Below are 19,852 nucleotides of genomic sequence, written 5' to 3'. Positions count from 1 at the left end.
CCCAACTCTCCTCTACCCTACCCCTCCTCTCCCCCTCCCACTCCTCTCCCCCTCCCACTCCTCTCTCGCCCCAACTCCTCTCTCGCCCAACTCCTCTCTCGCCCCAACTCCTCTCTGCCCCCAACTCCTCTCTCGCCCCAACTCCTCTCTCGCCCCCAACTCCTCTCCCCCAACTCTCTCGCCCCCAACTCCTCTCTTCTCCCCCACTTCTCTTCCACCCCACTCCTCTCTCCCCCACCCCACCCCCACCCCCCCCCCCCCCCCCCCCCCCCACGTTGATGGCCTCAGATGCATTGTTCAGATTGCTTCATCACTTGTGGGGTCGTGCTCCCTCTCGTCCAAAGCCGGAAATCTTCATTGACTGTGTTTGGCCTCCCTGCTCCTGTGCAGGCTGCCTGGTCACAGCCTGTTACATCCCACAGGTCACTGAGCAGTAACACACTTTCCCATGCACTGGCTTTTCTACCAGAAAATCTTCCTTATTTTCAAATCTTTCGTGGCTTTTTTCCACAACATCCCCCCACCCCCACCCCCACCCTGTGTCCTTCAAAGTCACTCTGCTCCTTGGCCATTGACTTGCTTCCAGTTTGTCCCGTCTCATCCCGCCATTCCTTCAACGTAACGTACATTCAAGTGTAGAGCTCAAGCTTTTTTTTACACAATTTTTACTGCAGAATTCTCTTTCTGCTACACGCTTTTGATTTCTTTGATTATCATTCTCCTCTTCACTGTCCTGTGCCACCGCATTGTCTTTTCTCCTTAATTTACGAAGCATCTGCTCACTGGAGCCTCCCCTTTTCCAATTGGTTTAAAGCGCTCTTCGTACGATTCACCAGGACACTGGTCCCAGCACGATTCAGGTGAAGCCCATCTCTACAGAACAGCTTCCTCCTCCCCGTGAATCGGGCCCCATTTCCCCCACACCAAGTTTTCATCTACCTGTTGACGTCTCTAATCTTATTCACTTCCTGCCAGTTTGCATGTGATCATCACCCTTGTGGTTCTACTTTTTAATTTTGCCCTGAATTGCTCATAATCTCCCAGCAGTATGTCCTTCCTACTCCTACCTATGTCATCAGTCACCACACGGACCATGGCAACAGGATCCTCCCCCTCCCACTCCCAAGTTCCTCTCCGTCCCAAACGTCCTTAACACTGGCACCAGGCAGGCAGTGTCAGGTCTCAGTGCTGCAGAGTGTCTGCTCCCCATAATTACTCTCCACACAGTTGTGTGGTGTGCTCTGCCATGGACGGATTTTATATCCTCCCTGCAGCCCCACCCTCGTCCATACAGGGCACAAGAACCTTGGCCTTATCCCTGTCCAAGGTCTGAGGGTCTTCTGGAACCGTCCTCTGCATCCCTCTACCTGCCTCTCCTGTGGTCACACCATCCTGTCCCCGATCACTCATGATGGTTAACGTAAGGGGCGGGCCTGCCTCCTGAAGAATCGTGTCCGGGTAATTCTCCCCCTCCCGAGATGTGTTGCGGTGTTTGGAGCTGAGACTCTGGCTCATCAACCCTGAGCCGAGGTTCCTCGAGCAGCCAACACCCGGTGCAGATGTGGTCACTGTTCACCACAGTAGGGTCTACTGGCACCCACAACACCTCACCTGCTCGGCATCTCTGCTTGAATGAATTATTTGAATTAATGAGTTGGATTGGATTTCACCACGTTAAGCATGTACTCCTTGTCCATTACTGAGGCGCCCTAATTTAAATTTCTTGGCCAATCAGAAGACAGAGAGAAAAATACAAATGAAACGTACCCACCAATCATGTACTTGCTATCCTGTGACCTAACAGTCAGGAACAGGGCAATTAGAGATGGCAAATACACAAAGGCTCTGCTAGTGATGTCCAAAGTGAATGAAATATGTGTGGCTTTCTTACAGTGCAGGTAATCCACGCTACTCTCACCTTTATTGTTTTGAATGGCAGCATTTACCATCGACAAGGGTGTTCCTATTGTCCGTCTGTCTGTGTGGTTTGGGAGCTGTGAATCCCATTTGTTCTGGCAGTAATTGCTTTCACCTTGATCTTACTTGGACTTCAAACAATCAAAGACCTGAGGCATTTCTGCATTTTGGTGCTTCAAAGGAATCTGTGCCAGTTACTCATTTTCACCGTTCCCTTCTGTACTTCCATGTGTATCAACAGAAGTTGACTGGTGTAAGTACTAACTGCTAACATCCCAGAAATGGTACTTGCCTTGAGCCAGCTGCAAGGCATTTGAAACATTCAGGCTCTGTTATGATCAGATCCAGGAAATGTGATGCTGAAGGAACTCGTGTATTTTTCTGCAACCCTGTGGACGATGGATGGAGATTAGTTACAATCCCACGACCTGAATGATTTGTACTGGGGCAACAGACCATTTCTTCAGTAGATATTTAACCTTATTTCATCACTTCCTTGTATGAAAAGGGACATGTCATAACATCATTTTACTTCACAACAAGTAACTGTACAACTGTAACAAAACCTTCCAATTCTTAAATTCTAAGCCTTTCACAATAAAGGCCAACATGCTTAACTCCTTGTTGGACCTGCCTGCTAACCTTCCGTGACTCATCCTGCTAAATTTCACTGTTGGTATTGGTATTGGTTTATTATTGTCACTTGTACCGCGGTACAGTGAAAAACTTGTCTTGCATACCGATCGTACAGATCAATTCTTTACACAGTACATTGAGGTACTACAGGGTAAAGACAATAACAGAATACAGAGTAAAGTGTCACAGCTACAGGAATGTGACTAATAAAGATATCTTATCATCATACAAGGGAACCATTCAGTAGTCTTATCACTGTGGGATAGAAGGTGTCCTTGAGCCTGGTGGTATGTACCCTCAGGCTCCTGTATCTTTTGCTTGATGGGAGAAGAGAGAATGACCTGGGTGGGTGGGGTCTTTGATTATGCTGGCTGCTTCACCAAGGCAACGAGAGGTATAGACAAGAGTCCAAGGAGGGGAGGCTGGTTTCTGTGATGCGCTGGGCTGTGTCCACAACTCTCTGCAGTTTCTTGTGGTCCTGGGCAAAGCAGTTGCCATACCAAACCATGATGCATCCAGATAGGATGCTTCCTATGGTGCATGGATTAAAGTTGGTGAGTGTCAACTTGCAGTCTCTCTCCAGATAGGTAATCCACCTTTTGATTCCTCTTACCGAAGTGCGTGACCTCATACTTCCCCACTTTTGGCCAGGTTTTCACCCAATCACTCGTTCTATTTACATCCCGTTACAGAATCCCAATGTCGTTGTCACAACATTCCTTCCCCCTATTTCCATTTCAGTACGAACGGGTCACTGGTTTCTGAGTTGGTGCTGTTATGGAGTTGCCAGTGGGAAGATTCCTTATTGTTATATTTTTTTGTGCATTTCCCATATTTTCAATCTCTCTTCCTCTTCACATTGAGAGGTTGTCATTTCCAAGCTCAACAAGTAAATGAGGAGAGACTTTTTAAAATGGGATGGAAAAAATAATTTGTTTTATTTTGATATCTATGGTGTGATGAATTCGTTGGTTAGCGGAGAGAGTAGGGAGCTGATTGTGGTTCTGTGAACAAGCTCTGTCAGATCAGCCGTTGGCCGAGTGAAGCTGTGTTTTCTATCCAAAGGTGGCTTTGTTCTCCTGACCGCGCTGACTTGAGCTGAGGGGTGGTTTGAAATGGAAAGGCTGTCTTTCCTTACTGCACAGCCTGAAGTTCCCCAAGGCCTTTCAGTCTCACCATCTGCATGAGTAATAATTCTGATATATCAGCTCTTCTGAGTCTTGTTTTGTAGTTTATCACGGAACAACATTTTCCCCTTTCCATCAGAAGTTATTGTTAGCTCATCGAGCTTTGTTTTTTGCTGTGTTTCTGAAATGTTGTTGGACATGGAAGGTGATATATTGTGCTGTAAAAAGCATTGTGTCCCTAGAAAGGTCAACATCCGGTATTAATTTTCCGCTCTGAAATTAGCCAGTTCATAGAGATGGGAAATGTATATTTTGCATACAGTAGGATCACATTTGATGAATCTCTTTGAGGTATATACGTTGGCCAGATTGAATTGTCCTTCGACAGCTGCATTTGTTGTTAATCTGTTATAACTGATGGCATGCAGTTATTAGTTATTAGTGTTTATGGTGCACAAGAATAAAGTAAGTAGGAGTAAATATTCCATAATAAACTATTAACTTGCTAGAGAAGCTTGGTCTGTAAGATTAGAAGAGTCATTTTATGTTACTTTAATGTGTTCAATGGCAGTGATTTTTTTGTTTTGTTTTTGAACAAAAATCTCAGTGTTATATTAAAGTCTCACAGCTTTTATTTCTAAATCATACCACCAGAGCAAAAGTAAACTGGAGCAAGGAAATATTGAAACCAAGCAAGCAAAGACCATAGCAGAGGATCAAGTGAGGCGCCTCATGGATGAAGTAGAGAAGTTGAAAAGGAAAGTTGTCAAACTACAAGCTGAGATTGGTGAACGCGATCAAATAATTGATAACATGAAGGAAGAAGAGAACAGACAGAAGGATAAACTTGCACGACTGGAGGTAACGCAGATATGGTTTCTCTCCCCACCCTATCCTCTTTCTGTCTAAAGATTTTGTATTTCAGTCATTTTAATGTGGTTATAGTTCTTCATTAAGTTTGTATCGGCAGAACACAGAAAAGCCTGTCTTATACAGGAGGTAAGCAACCAATAATTCGAGGTTTGTCCATCCCATCATAACATACCGGAGGAAGGCAAACATTGTGCCGTGTTTACCCCTCCATTCAAAAACGGAGCATTGCTGGTGAAGGAATGTGAAACTCCGGGGGCTTCCACTAAAGCAGTTCAGAGCCCTAAATCTCAAAATATTTTTGTAACTCCCTGCCTTTCCTGGGACTCATTTGCAGAAACATGAGAACCTCCTGAAATAGACTTGAACTTGTGCATCCAATTGAGGGTGTTAGCAGTCCAAAGTAACAATATGCTCACTTGGCAATAAAGCAATGTTTTATTGTGTTAAAGTGTGATTCAGTGATCACTTCAACTTTTGCAGCAAGAGAAGAAGCAACTGGAATCGGCCTTGAGGGAAGTTGGAGATCAGGAACAGGATGTCTCGATTGCAAAAAGAGCTTTGGAAAGTCGGCTGGAAGATGTCCAGGTGAGCTCCAGGCACCGAGACATCACATAAAGGCAGGTTCTAGTGAGACAACTGTTTAGTTACTCCTTCCCCTAACACATCCCTTAGCTTTGATGTTATACTGTGGAATGATCAACAATCTGTATGCCACTATAACAGCAGAGGGAGGCATACATATCTATTGTTCCAACATGCGGTTACCAGCCACTTAAAGCAACATTTCTCCAACTGAGAAGGGAGAGTTTTCCCAGTCTGAGAGCAGTCAGTTGAAGACCCACTGTATTCACATTTTGGACAAAAGATAGCGGTTAGGTTCACGTGGATTTGGGATTGAGTTCTTCCTGTCCCTGGATGTGGATCCCAGTACTAATTATGTGACCACTACTGAATCTTTAACTGCACTGACATGGAGATCAGCAGCAATGGTGGGGAAACATGGAGATCTTAACTCAACCTTTATCAGGCTTCGCTTCAGAATTTGGAATTTCTCCTCTCAAGTGGAAATATTTTCAAGCTAGATTTGTCACATTGTGTTTACCAGAAACATTTTGGGTATACGTATGTCTATATATTATTGTTTTAAGTACAGTAATTATATTTGTAATAATACCAGTTAGTACCAGTCAAGCCTGCCCCACCAATCAATATGATCATAGCCGTTCTGCCCCAAACCTCATCTCCTCTTCTGTTAATTAGTGACGGTTTTAAAGTGCATTACAAAACTTCTTGAGATTTTCTCTTAGAACCAAGCATGAGCAATGTAGGAACTGCATTTGCCTTGGGACACTGGTTTAAAGTGAATATTTTGTTGGAAGTGGCAATGCAGGGAAGTTATCCCGAAACCTTAGATGGTGGAGAAATGGGCATTGAGCACCTTGGTCCCAAAAACCACGGGACTCATGTAGGATTGGTGTAAGTGGGTGGTTAATGGTTGGCATGGACTCGGTGGGCTGAAGGGCCTATCTTTGTGACTCTATGACTGACTCAGTCCTGTGGCTGGCTATAGGACTTACCTGTTCCTAGTGAGGAGCCTGTTCTCCATCTGCAATGCAACCTTTTGGCAGGGTGTATGCAGGGGTAATGCTGTTCCGCAGCTGCTGGCCCAGTCGGTCTCACTGGCCATGGTGTAAGGCTGCACCACACTGCTCACAGACTTCACATCCTGCCTGACCCAAGGTCAGCTTCTGACTTGTGTCTGTCTCTCACCAAGGTCATGTACTTCAGCTTGGTGACATGGCCCAACTTTAGCCTGGTCCCAGTGCCTCCCTTCTGTGCTGTTTAACCTCTAGACCACGAGCCCCATGCTTGCTGGCCTGGATTCGCCCCAGAACAGCAAGAACACAGGAGCAGGAGTAGTCCGCCTGGCCCCTCAAGCCTGCTTCACCATTTGATGTGATTATGCCCCCAGCTTCACTGTCTCCTTCTGTGCCAGTTCCCCACAGCTCTCAATTCCCTGATCTTTCTTTCAAAGCTTTAAATTCTTTCCTCTTTGAATCCTCCCGATGATCTGGCCTCCACAGTCCTCTGGGGCAGAGAATTCCAGAGATTTATCGCCCTCTGTGAAAAGAAATTCCTCCACACCTCAGTTTTAAATGACCAGGTCCTTATCTTCCAACTATGTCCCCTCGTTCCAGTTTCTTGAACTAGTGGAACCTTCCTAATGTCTACCCTGGTGGACAAATTTGGGTTGTTTTCTTTGGAGCTGCAGAGGGTGAGGGGAGACCTGACAGAAGATTATAAAGTTATGGGAGGCATAGACAGGGTAGACAGCTGGTAACTTTTTCCCAGGCTTGAAATACCAGAGGGCATGTACTTAAGATAGGAGGGGGAATGTTCAAAGGGGATATGCGGGATAAGTTTTTCACATAGAGAGTGGTCGGTGCCTGCGATGTGCTGCCAGGGGTGGGGGTGGAGGCAGATATTATAGACGCATCTAAGTGGCTCTTAGATAGGCACGTGGATGTGCAGAGAATTGAGGGATATGGACCATGTGCAGGCAGAAGGGATTAGGTGTCATTAACTTAATTAGTTTGGCACATCGTGTGTTTCAGTGAGGTCGCCACCATTCTTCTGAACTCCAAAGAATACAGATCCAGCTTCTTTAGCCGTTTGTGATGCATAAGGGGGCCAACACTATGCACAGCAAGAGAGAGGAAAAACTGTGCACAGTACTCCAGCCTCACCAACACCCTTACATTTGTAACAAAACTTCCCTGTTTCTAAACTCCAACCCCCTTGCAGTAAATGCCAGTTTTGTCCTGCAGTGTGACCTTCAGCTCCTCCTGTGCCTCAGAGTCAGATTTTGTTTGAATAGCCCTTCTGGGACATCATATGTTAACAATACGACAGAAATACAAGTTACTTCTCTGGATCTGTTCCTCTGTGCCAGTGGTCCCCTCCCCTCGAGCAGCCGGGCATCATGTAGCCTCGCAACCTGTCGTGTAAATGACTATTAAAAGGAATGCCGTAATGCTGGAGAAACATTTATAGTTCCAACAAGTGAGTGACTGTTTCACAGAACACCTGCACTCTGTCCGTAACCGCGATCTACATCTCCCAGTTGCCAGTCACTTCAACTCCCCCTCCCACACTATCACTGATATGTCAGTCCTCGGCCTCCTCCACTGCCAGGAGAATTCCAAGCGCAAACTGGAGGAACAGCACCTCATTTTCCATCTTGGAACCTTGCAGCCTAACGGCATGAACATTGAATTCTCCCACTTTAGGCAATCCCCACCCTCCTTCCCCACATCCCCCCCCCCCCCCCCCACCATGCCCCTTCTCTTCTTCCCTTTCCTAGCCCCTTTTACCTCTCTGTTCTTACCTTTGTCCCATCCCCCCAGTGGATCGGCTCTCCCCACCTCCCCCGCACCTGCCTGTCACTATCTCTTACCTGCATCTACCTATCACCACCTTGTACCCACCCCGCCTCCCCTCTTTTGTCCACTGCTCTGCTTTTCCCTCCTATATATCGGGCTTCCCCTTTTCCTATCTTCAGTCCTGAAGAAGGGTCCTGACCCGAAACGTTAACCGCCTGCTTTTCTCCACGGATGCTGTCTGGCCTGCTGAGTTCCTCCTGCATCATCGTGTTTTTCATCTGGATTCCAGCGTCTGCAGTCCTTTGTTTCTCAAGTGAGTGAAGCTACAGCTGTATTGCCCCATACACCTCTCTCCAGTCATTTGGATGAAGACTTGCATGATCAGTGTTTGAACACACATTATCATTCATCAGCAGAGCTTGGTGTATCCAGACTGAAATTCTCAGCTCCAAACTGTGGATCGGAGTTCTAGCTCAAAGACGAGGGTGTACTTCAAGGCTATTGACTCCACACGTATAAAAACAGCTTAGAAGTACACATTCTCTGATAGTTATCTATGAAAAGAATTTCTTGGCAATAGAGCAGAGGATTTGTGTAAAAATGCACATTTAATTGTCTTTAATAAAGATCATTAGATTAGTTTATTGTCGTATACACCAATCTGCAATGAAATTCCATGTTTGCATGAAGCTCACAGAGTATTGGTATTGGTTTATTATTGTCACTTGTACCGAGGTACAGTGAAAATCTTGTCTTGCATACCGATTGTACAGGTCAATTCATTACACAGAGCAGTAACGATTATAGTAAAGGTAATGAGTAGATCTGTAGAGAGCAGCTTGCAACGAGTCGCCATGTTCCGGCACCATCTTTCAAACATAATTACTTGGATTTGAAGCACTTTGGGACATTCTGAGGAGGCAGAAGGTGCTGTATCGATGCAAGCTCTTTCCTTATTAAAGTCCTGCTGCCAGTTAAACTACTTTGCACATGCACAGCAATAAATCTTCCTGTCCAACAGCACTGTGGGAATATCATGTGGCCTACTCCTGCTTCAAAATCTCATGTTCTTCGTCACACAGATTGTGGTGGCAGGCCACCGTCTCCTCAATAAATTCCAAGCTTGCCTGTGATAGTCATAATTCCATGAGGGAAGGTATACATTGTAATGATAAATACAACGATGAGCACAAAACAGCAGAATGGTGCAAAGATTGTAGTGCAAAAAACTAATAAAGTGGCAATAGCAGAATAACCGAGAGAGGCAGAGTCGAGAGTGCATTTCTGTGAGCAATCCTCCAAGGTAAATTGCCTTCATGTGGACCTCACTGTAAATACTCAGCAGGTCAGGCAGCAGCTGTTGAGAAAGGGAAGTTAATGGGATCGTGCTGGAGCTGTCCCAGTGTCCGCACTCGCTGCCCACAGTGCTCACACAGACTCAATGTTTTCTGTTTGTGGAGAGCTGGGTCTTCTGACACTCACCCCAAGAGATGGAGTGTGGTCTGAGAGCAGAGTCAGCCCAGGGTGATGTACTGCTGATCCCACCCTCAACCTGCCCTGGTGGCTGCTGGAAGAGGCTTTTGAACGTTTTAATTTTTTATAGTGCTCTAAAACTATTGAAATTGATAAAAAAAAACATGAATTTTTAGAAGTTTTAAAATAAAATGATTCAATTAAAAGATTTTAAAATACTAACAAATAATCAAAGACATGTACAACCCAAATGTTTAGCTGCCCATCACTGGCCACAGAGTCACTGACTCACATATGTGAAGTTTCTTCATCAAATGTGTAAAGGTGCTGAACCCTGAATCCTTGTAATAAATCCCTTGCTCCATTGTGGATGCAGAGCCTTATTTGAATAAAGTCAGCGGTCATATGTCAGCCAGTCCCAAGGTGAAGCTGAGGGGCCAGATGCGAAGTGCAGCTGGCCTTTTCTCTCAGTTCGTTCCTGAATGCTATGTTTGGCTGAAAGTGCCCAGAGGTTTGGGACTTGCTCTGGTATGAACAGCCAGTGGGTCCCTCCAGATCCATGGGCCCAGGTATTAAGAGCAGGAAAAGGGGTAGTAGGGAAGGAACAAAATGGAAGATGTATGATTGAAGGGAAGAGAGATTCAAGATAAAAGAGGGAGTACAGTGCAAATGGGGGTTATAATTTCTTATATTTTAATTAGTTTAGATGTAGGAGGTGGTTGTTGGGCCCACTGAGTCTGTGCTGGCTCTCTGAGCGATCCTATTAATCCCATTGCCACACTCATTTCCCTGTAACCTGTTCTCTCTCACATACTCATCACCTCCGCCCTGTTTCTCTACACCTACACTAGGGGTTGTTTCCAATAACCAACCAACCTCCTGACCTGGATGTCTTTGGGACATGGGAGGAAGCCAGAGCACCCAGAGAAAACACAGTCAGTCACAGGGAGAACATGTAAACTCCACACTGGCAGCCCCCGAGGTCAGGATTGAACCTGGGCCTCTGGAGCTGTGAGGCAGCGCACCACCCGCTATGTTACTGTGCCACCCCTCAGCTAACAGGGCAACAAGAAATAAAAGATGAATGTCAACGAGTGTAAATAGCAAAAGCAGGATCTTCGGCCTGGGCTTCTGCTGACTGGTGGGCCACTCGAGCTTGCCGACCGCCAGCCCTCGAGCCCCTCTCTGGCTGGAGTCACAGTGAATGCAACTTAACTCTCTTCCTGGTCCAGTCCTATTGCGATCATGGTGTTGGCTGTTTCCTTGCCAGTGTGCTGTCCTAGGGCGCGTTCACCCCTCCCTGGAGTGGCTGTAGTGTGTAGTCTTCGACTGGGAAAGCAGCTCCCAGCTGACCTGCAAGGCCCCAGTGAAAAACCCCCGGCAGAGTTGGATTAAGCCCCATCCCAGGGCTTCACCAGCTGGTAAAGCTGTTAAAATGTTTGTAAATGTCAAGGAAAGTTCCTCATTCACAAACATTCTAAAACAATTGGTGTCAACAATTTGAAAACAAAACTATAAAAATATTTTGAAATTAGAAACATTTCTACAAAAAAAATGAATGTAAATATTGAAAATACCAGTAAACACTTTGGAAACAAAATCATATTGATCAACTCAATTCAATAAAAAGAAGGCAATAACGCTGCATTTTTCTTTCCAGAGCTATTTCTTCCACTTGAGATTCACTGGACCTGCATCAGATTAACTCAGCACACAATTTACGAGACTAACTGAGATAAGATATCTTTATTAGTCACATGTACATCGAAACACACAGTGAAATGCATCTTTTGCGTAGAGTGTTCTGGGGGCAGCCTGCAAGTGTTGCCACAATTCCAGCGCCAACATAGCATGCCCACAACTTCCTAACCCATATGTCTTTGGAATGTGGGAGGAAACCGGAGCATCCAGAGGAAACCCTAGCAAATGCACAGATATTTGTGCTGCTTCCACTGGATTGCACATGGAGTCTAATGCAGAGGTGTCCCAGGATCAGCACCTTTGCTCCAGTGTGGGCAAATGCTGACTCCTTGTACCGACCAGAGCCAACAGGGTCTCACTGTGCAATCTTACAGTCTGTTTTACTGAGCTGACTTCTGCTGTAGCTTTGCTGTTTTTGAAAAAGCTGCATTAGAACCACCGAGCAGATTAGCCCGTATCTGCAGAGACTAAAACAATGTTTCAGATCCATAACCTGCCATTAGGACAGGAAAACTGCAGGGGTATAACAGGTTTTAAGCAAATGGGCAGTCGTTCATGATGTAGTTGCTATTGCTTTTGACTTAATGATGAATTTTAGTTACTTAATATCTCTCTCATTTTACAGAGAAACTTCAACAAGAGATCACAGGAGTATCAGGAATTAAATGAAAGATTTCAGACAGAGACCGTTCAGAAGGACCTTCTAAAGAAAATGAAGAATGAAATGGAGGATGAGAAAAGGCAGTTGGAGAAGATGGTTGAAAAGCTTCAGAAGGAGGTTGGAGCCTTTACATCAACACTCATCACAGTGCAGATGATTCAGTTGATACTAATGCAACTCTTTAGTAATCCATGGCTGGAAGATACCTTCACACTTCTCTGTCAAGAGTTAACTTCACAGCGATGTTGCACTTACTTTAACCTCATTTCTATCTAGACATCAATGGGCAGCAACTTGCTGTGAAATACCACCAGTCTTGCACCAATTTGCCTGTGTTTGGGGCAAGTTTGGGATTTCCGCACACATGCACAAAGTCTTGAACTTGCTGCCTGCCCTTCCCCAGAAATTCCCTCTCTGCCCTCAGACGTTGGACTCCTTACGGATTCCAACTCCGGAGAGCGAACCACGGAATTCCCCAGTTACATCGGGGAATCTGTCTATTGAACTTGCATCAGGCAAACCTGTTGCAGAAACAGAGAGTCCGGAAGGGAAGGGCAGAATGTGGGTGATCGAGTTAGACCTGGGCTGTGAGAGGGCCTGGTTTGATCTTTATCCTTTGTGTTGTCTGTCTGGAGTTTGCACGTCCTCTCCCTGGCTTCACTGGTTTCCTCCTACACCCTGATGTTGGAAGGTGAATTGGCCACTGCAAATCATCCCTTACTGTAGATTAATGGGGAAAGGAGTCACAGGGGAACTGATGTCCATGTGTGAGAGAATGAGGGGAAAGTGAGGCAAGATCATTTACTTGCTTTGATTAAGTGTTTTAATTGTTTGAAACTGTTTTTAAATATTTCAATTATTTGATTTTTAATACTTTTTAAGATTTATTCTTCCATTGATTTTTAATGGGTCTTTAAATATCAAGGATATGTAGAAGGATTTGACAGGTTTGACAGTTGGCTAACTGAAGCAAAATATTGCAGATGTTGGAAATCTGAAATAAAGGTGGTCAGTATTGGAAGTGGCAAGTGGCAGCAGTGGAAACTGAAGCAATATTTCAGGTTGGTGACCCTTCCGTTGAGGTCAGTGGCCAATTATTGTTGGCTGGTTGGTTGTCACCACTCTCTGTGCTGCCTTGTGAGCAGACTCGGTCCGCCCCTGTGAGGGCATTGGTGTGCTGGATTCGGGCAGTGAAGGCAGATCAGGAAAACTTGCCACGTCGGTCAGTGGTGATGCTGGCGGAACACCAGTAGCGGCAAGTCCTGCTCGATGACATAAAATAAAATTACAAACGTCGATTTATTTAAAAGCTACCGAATAATGAAATCATCAAGCCAAATGAACACAGTAGTAATAGAAGGATACTTGAGTATCATTTGAGTGCCCTCATTTTACTTTTGTTCAGAAGGTGACATGTCATGTATAATGTCCAACAGGGCACTGGACTTTAAAGGAAACCTGAGTGCCCAGTAAGAATAGGCAGTGTAACCTGGCTCTCACAGTTACGGTGGTCTGGATGATATCCCTAAGAGTTGGGACTTGTGGGTAGAGCAAGGAATATTGTTTCATTCTTAGGAAGTGTCAGTCCTATTAGGCTGTATTTTTTCATCTCCTAGTGTCAGGACGGTGGCACCAGTTGCCTGACTACCAGTTGCCTGACTACCCTCTTGGTGTGAAACAACAGACAGTGGGGTTGTGGGAGGGCCAGTTTGCTGGTACTGTGAAGATTTCACCGTCATAGTGTCCGACAGCACAGCACAAGGCCCTTTGGCCCACCATGTCCATGCCAGCCCTTGTACCTATTTATACTAATCCCATTTATTTAAGGAGTTGTTCCAAGTAGTGGAAGGAGGTTAAATCTGTGATTCTTGCTATTTTTGCACACAAGCTCTTCAGTGTCAACTTTCAAGGATGAGCGACTTCAATGATGTGGGGAACTGTTCTCTTCAGGGCAGAGGAGATTGGGAGCAGATTTGAGAGAAATGCTTAAAATTGTTTGCAGTTTTAATCAAGAAAGTAAGAAGGTTTTGATTGTAATGAGGTGGGAGTGTCGGTGCCTTGAGGGCGGTGGCTGAAGAACTATAGAGGGGAGATGAGGGTAATTGTTTCTGTGATCTGGTGTGCACAGTTTGGAAGTGGTGTAACCAGACTCTGTCATCATATTTAAAAGGGCATTTTTTAATTTCAAAAAATTTACTCTGTTCATCAAATTTCCATGCATATATAACACAGAACATTTCAATGTCAGCATTTTTAGTGCAAGTCATGTTATTCTATTTACAGTACATATGCGCGACATTGGATTTCCTCTACATATGTTCCTTGAGCAAGCAGTCCTAGGGGCTTTACATAGCTTCCAGCCCCTCCCTGTGCAATGGCAGACTTTCCGGGCAAGCACACATCGCAAAGGGAAACAGATGAGGGACTTGTTCCCAGCACAGCCATCTTAGGGCAATGTGCAGTGACACTGAGACTGTGGCTGTACAAGGGAACTCTGACAGGGAGGCCCTTCTTCCCTGCAGCCAAGCACTGTCTCAGTGCTTGTTTGAAAATGTCGAGACCTTCCGTTGAATGTTGACGCTCTGCTTGGGGGAGCCAATCTTCAGGTTCCATCATCTCCTTTTCCTGCAGCTTCTCTGGGACCTTGCATACAAACCACTGCTTGATTGACTTATGGACAAGGAGTATGGCACAGTCCATCTGAAAGGCATGCTCTGCAACACCAGTGACAGATGGAACCCCAACACATAGTGACACTTGGTTTTCATCAACCCAGGCTCTACACACAGCTTGAAGCACCCACGCACAGAGAGCCATCTCTGGAGGAATTATGTTTCTGCAGCTATCGTATGTTTCTGGTTTCCGGAAGGTAGTCCGTACAGTGCAGGAGCTGGCATGGGCCTCAGCTGTGCCACATACAACACTGGGAGCACCTCACACCTGACGATCAGTCCCTTCCCATGGTTGAGAAGGAGCACATTCCGAGTTTTGCTTCAACTTGGCTGTCAGCTCCACCTGGTCCATGTTTCAGCTCCTCTGGATCGTATTCCCATCGCCTTCAGGGAACAGCATGCGGTGAGGGGGAGACAGGATCAGTCGGACTGGTCTCCTCAGTGTAGTTGTCATTAACTGGGCCTTAAAGGCCAGTTCAAACTCATTGCTGATGCTCATTGGACCAACAGTGCATCGGAGCGGAAGATGGAGATGTCGTCCGTGTACACGAGAAAACAGGAGCAGAGGTAGGCCGTCAAATGACAAGAGCATCGCCCGTTTCTCTCTGAAATGTGTGTTTGCACGGGAAGTCTGCCATTGCACAGGGAGGGGCTAGAAGCTGCTCGCTCAAGGAATGTGCATAAAGAAAATCCAGTCTCATGCTGATGTACTGTAAATAGAATAACATGGCTTGTATTAAAAATGCTGCCATATAAATGTTCAAGCCTGCCCTGCCATTTAGGGTGATCAAGGTTGATTTATGTGGCCTCAGCTCCTCTCCGTGCCAGTTCTCCACACCCCTCTATTCCTCGATCTATCAAATATTTATCCATCTCCACTTTAAATACTTCCAACGATCCAGCTTCCATCACCCGCTGGGGCAGACAATTCCAGAGATTCGCCATCCTCTGTGAGAAGAAATTTCTACGTTACCTCAGTTTTAAGTGACCAGCCGCTTATCTTGAAGTTATGTCCCCTTGTGTGAGGCTGTCCCACTGGTGAAAACATCCCAACATCTACCCTGTCAAGCCCCCTTAGGATGTTGTATGTTTGAGTAAGGTCACTCTCGTTCTTCGAAACTCCATGGAATACAGACCCAACCTGTCTAACCACTCTTGGTAAGACGCAAAGGCTTTGACCCAAGCTGTCGGGGATTGTCACCCGCCTTAGAGTCATGTCCTTCCTAATGGGGCTGTCAAAAGGCTTGATAAAACACAAACAAGACAGAGGGAGAGAGCTGCAGTTCCATGTCCACATCCAGATCCCCCGCCAGCCTTCTGGCTGCGGGGAAGGAGTGGGCGGCTCACTGATCGGAGAAGGATCCCAGCGTGACGTTGGTGAATCTGACCATGAGCATTTGGGATACTAACAGGAAGTTTCTCTGCGATTGGTGAGGCCCATGCAGTCTCGACCAGGAATTTTGCTGTGGCCACTTCATCTAAAGGGCTGTTGAAGATGTCGCTCGGCTTGGCATTTTCCAGCGTTTCAGTCAGGAGCCGGGACGTGGCGTGCAGTCAGCTGACAGCTCTGCCACGTCAAGGGTTGGTGGGACATCGGCAGAAGCAGTGGGAGCTACTGGAAGGCAGCCAGCTGGAACCAGGGCATTCCAGTGATGAAGAAGTTGTTTACCAGCAGAATACCCAGGCCAGAAACAGATGCCATTGCCTCCTGACCACATCGATTGTCCATGAAATCACCCTCACCACCAAGGCCAGTAGAACTGCAGGCGAGGAATCCCAAATTTGCAACACTGCATAGTGCTTTCAACATTGCACATGTTAACCATAGCAGCCTTCAAACCAGTTGTATAAAAAAAGCTGTGGGTATACACTTAAAGGGAAAAAAATCCAGGGCGGCAGCAGAAAGGTGAAGTGGAACTAGTGGATAATTCACTTAGGGGCTCTGTATGGACACACTGGACTGAACAACGGGACTGTAAGGTGATTCAAATCTCGGCTTGGTGTAGAATATGGACCTTTAAAGAAATGTGTCTTTGCTTCTTTACCCCCTTCCCCCATTCTCATTTTACTGCTGTTACCTTGTGCAGATGGCTGAGATGATTAAGGACTCTCAGAGGTCGAGCCTTGATCTGCGGAAGGAACTTGATGAGTGCAAGGAAAAGAGCCGCAGTCAGCTGACCGCTCTGCAGCAGCAGCTGAAAACTAAAGGCCTGGAGGCTGAGAAATCTCAGATAATAACCAAGAAACTGCAGGATGAGGTAATGCAAGATAACTCTGTTTATTTAACCTTTGACCACTGGCCTTTAACCAAAGGATTTCACTGCAAAGTTGAGCAAATTCTTTCCTTAATGCAACACAGACTCACATTGGTAAAAAAAAGACTATAGAAAACTTTTTAGTTAGTAAAATAACAATGGCAGAGAGTGTATTTTCCTCTAAACCTTGTTGAGGAAATAATGGAACCTTGGCTTTCCTAAATCTCTCTGAAGGGAAACCAGTTCCCACCTCTGCCTGGTGTTTCAATAGAGTTAATTACAGATAAATACTGTCAACTTTTCTAGCTAATCCTCCGAAATTTTCTTTGTCAAAATAAATTCTTAGACTTGTATTTTGCATGCTTTTGGTTTTCCATGTAAATAACCGTTCAGAATTTTGCTGCCGGTGACCTCAGTTGCTTGTGATTTACTGGGAGCTTCCTGTTCTCTGTCAGAGGGAGATGGACAGAATTGTACGCATTCAAAATTTGAGCAAACACAGACAGACCTCCGAGCTCCTCAAAAAACTTGTTTAATCCAGAGTGAAACTCCAAAGCAAAAACTTTTCTAGCTTTGTTCTGAAAGGACCGATCACTGTATGTGACAGATGGCTGGCCAGAGGTTGTGGACAAAACCGCTGGCCAGCTGAAATGCAGATGTCAGTGTGTTCCAGATGTCTGTGTCCGTGCATTACAGCACAGGAGAAAAGATCGGGCTGGGGAGCAGGAGTGGGTGCATCTGACCACTGGCTCCAGCCTGGACTCGCCCTTGAGATCTGGGCCCCTGGCAACGTACTGAGCTGAGAGCTGGATACACCTGTGTCTGTCCTTCCTAATCACGTATCCAGCAGTGGCACGAGTCAGTGTAAAAAGGATTTAATTTGAATGAATTAATTTCAATAAAATGCATTTTTATGTAAATATGTTATTTAAGATTTTGAAAAAATGATTTACTTTTTCCAACTGTTTCAAAATGTCTGAAATGTCCCGAGACATTTGGAAAGGGTGATGATTCGTCTGACGTCCCAGCGGCTGTTCATTGCCTCCCACGGTCCGGGCCGGTCACTGCTCCGGGCCGGTCACTGCCTCGGGCCGGTCCCTGCCCCGGGCCAGTCACTGCTCCGGCCCGGTGTGTCTGCTCCAGGCCAGTCACTGCCTTGGGCCGGTGTCTGATCCGGGCGGTCACCGCTCTGGGCTGGTATTGCCTCCCACCACAGCACCAACTTTGGTCGGACAGGGGACCAGGCAGCACGTTAACCACGGGCCGCAGAGTTTTGGCTGATATCGTGTTCACGGAGAACACTGCACTGTTCTGAGGTTAGAAAAGCATTCAAAAACTGAACCTTTATTTTTGTCTCTTTGTGTTAGATGTCCTTGATGACCTGATAAACCAGATGGTGGCAGGAAGTGATAGTAAAAAGCCAGCCTCAGTGTGAGGAATACACTCCCAGTGATGATGCCACTGGAGGTTGTCTGTGTTAAAGCAGAGTTGACCCTGAACTGCAGCACGTTGCAGTTGCCTGATATTTTAGTGCAGCTTCTCCTGTCCACCACCAGACACATCTTCCCCTCCCCTTTCAGCATGCTGATGGGAACATTCTCTCTGCAACTCCCTGGTCCGATCCTCCCTCTCCACAACCACTCTCCTCACCGACCTGCCATGCAACTGTAGGAGGTGCAATACCTGTCCTTTTAGAACCATAGAACAATACACCACAATACAGGCCCTTCGGCCCACCATGATGTGCCGACCTTCAAACCACACCTAAGGCTATCTAATCCCTTCCTCCCACATATCCCTCTATTTTAAATTCCTCCATATGCTTATCTAACAACCTCTTGAACTTGACCAACGTATCAGCCTCCACCACCACCCCAGGCAGCGCATTCCACGCACCAACCACCCTCTGGGTGAAAAACCTCCCTCTGACATCTCCCCTAAACTCTTCCCTTCCCAAATACTCCTTCCAGGTGAAGCAGAGATCCACTAATACTTCATCAATCCAGTCCACTGTGTTCACTGTTCACAATGCGGTCTCCTCTGCACTGGAGAAACCAAACACGGAACAGGTGAAGTGCCATGCAGTTGGTCTGGGTGCCCTGCAGTTGTCATGTTCCTGTAGGGTGATAGGTGACCCTAAGCTTCCTGTCACCTGCCACTTTAATTCTCCATCCCATTCCCATTCTGACCTATCTGTCTGTGACCTCCGGAACTGCAGTACTGAGGCCCAATGTAAGCTTGAGGAACACAACCTCCTCTTCAGTCTGGACAAATTGTGCCTTCCTTGAACAATTTCAGGATCCTTGGGTTCTCTGTGACATGAACAGGCCAGTTCTGCTGTACGTCGTCCATCGGACCTTTGGTGCTGCCCTGACCTGCAGTTCCTTCCTTTGTTTTCCCCTCTCTCACTAATCCATAAACCAGATGGCTTCATCAGCAGCTTATCCCCAGGTCAACACCGACCTCACCCTATCAGAGATATTTCCCTCGTCCTCCCATCCCTCCACAACCTAAGGCTAACTCTTCCCAGCTCTGACAAAGAGTCTTCAACTGACTCATTGACTCTGTTTCCCTCTCCACGGATGCTGCCTGACCTGTTAAGTGTTTCCAGTGTTTTGTGCTTTGAATTCGGATTTCCAGCACCTTCAGTTTGTTAATGCTGTCTTGTCACCTGCTTTCGCACAGGCCTGTCAGGTTTTGAACGGCATTCGTCAGTGCTCTCTCACTCCACCCTGTCACATGTGAGAAACCAAAGTACTGTCTAGTCTGAGTTGGAGCAATTCGATTAAATAAATGGCTGTTCAATTCTGCTGGTCAGTACTTTTGCAAAAAATTTGAGCTTGTTGGTCAGTAGTAAGTTTAACCCTTTGGATACGAACAAGAGCCTTGTTTCTGTGCTCTGTGACTCTATATTTGTTTGAAGGTGCAGTAGTGATGGCCCCTTCCTTCTCATCCGCCAGTTGGTTCACAGCATCCCAAACTAAAATTGTGTCCATTCCAAAACTTTTCCAGGACAGAACTTTATTGTTAAAATTCATCACCCAATTTTCAAATTTTACTAAACTTTGATCACCCTGAAACATATGCTTGTAATATTTTTTAAGGCAGGTTCCAGGAATTACCACATCACTTGATCCATGTTGACTGGGGTATA

General features: G+C 46.0%; 1 protein-coding gene across 1 annotated transcript in view; it reads left to right on the top strand.

Moving 5' to 3' along the window:
* Positions 1–19,852, top strand: part of cgnl1 (cingulin-like 1) — a 137,096-nt gene that overhangs the window by 82,599 nt on the left and 34,645 nt on the right. The window contains exons 9-12 of the mRNA XM_052040562.1: positions 4,335–4,541; positions 5,034–5,138; positions 11,736–11,888; positions 16,531–16,701. Coding sequence (XP_051896522.1) covers positions 4,335–4,541; positions 5,034–5,138; positions 11,736–11,888; positions 16,531–16,701 — 636 coding nt within the window. The remainder of the gene's footprint in view (positions 1–4,334; positions 4,542–5,033; positions 5,139–11,735; positions 11,889–16,530; positions 16,702–19,852) is intronic.

The sequence above is a fragment of the Pristis pectinata genome, chromosome 28, assembly GCF_009764475.1.
Source record: "Pristis pectinata isolate sPriPec2 chromosome 28, sPriPec2.1.pri, whole genome shotgun sequence".
NCBI lineage: Eukaryota > Metazoa > Chordata > Chondrichthyes > Rhinopristiformes > Pristidae > Pristis > Pristis pectinata.
This window is presented reverse-complemented; position numbering and strand designations above follow the sequence as displayed.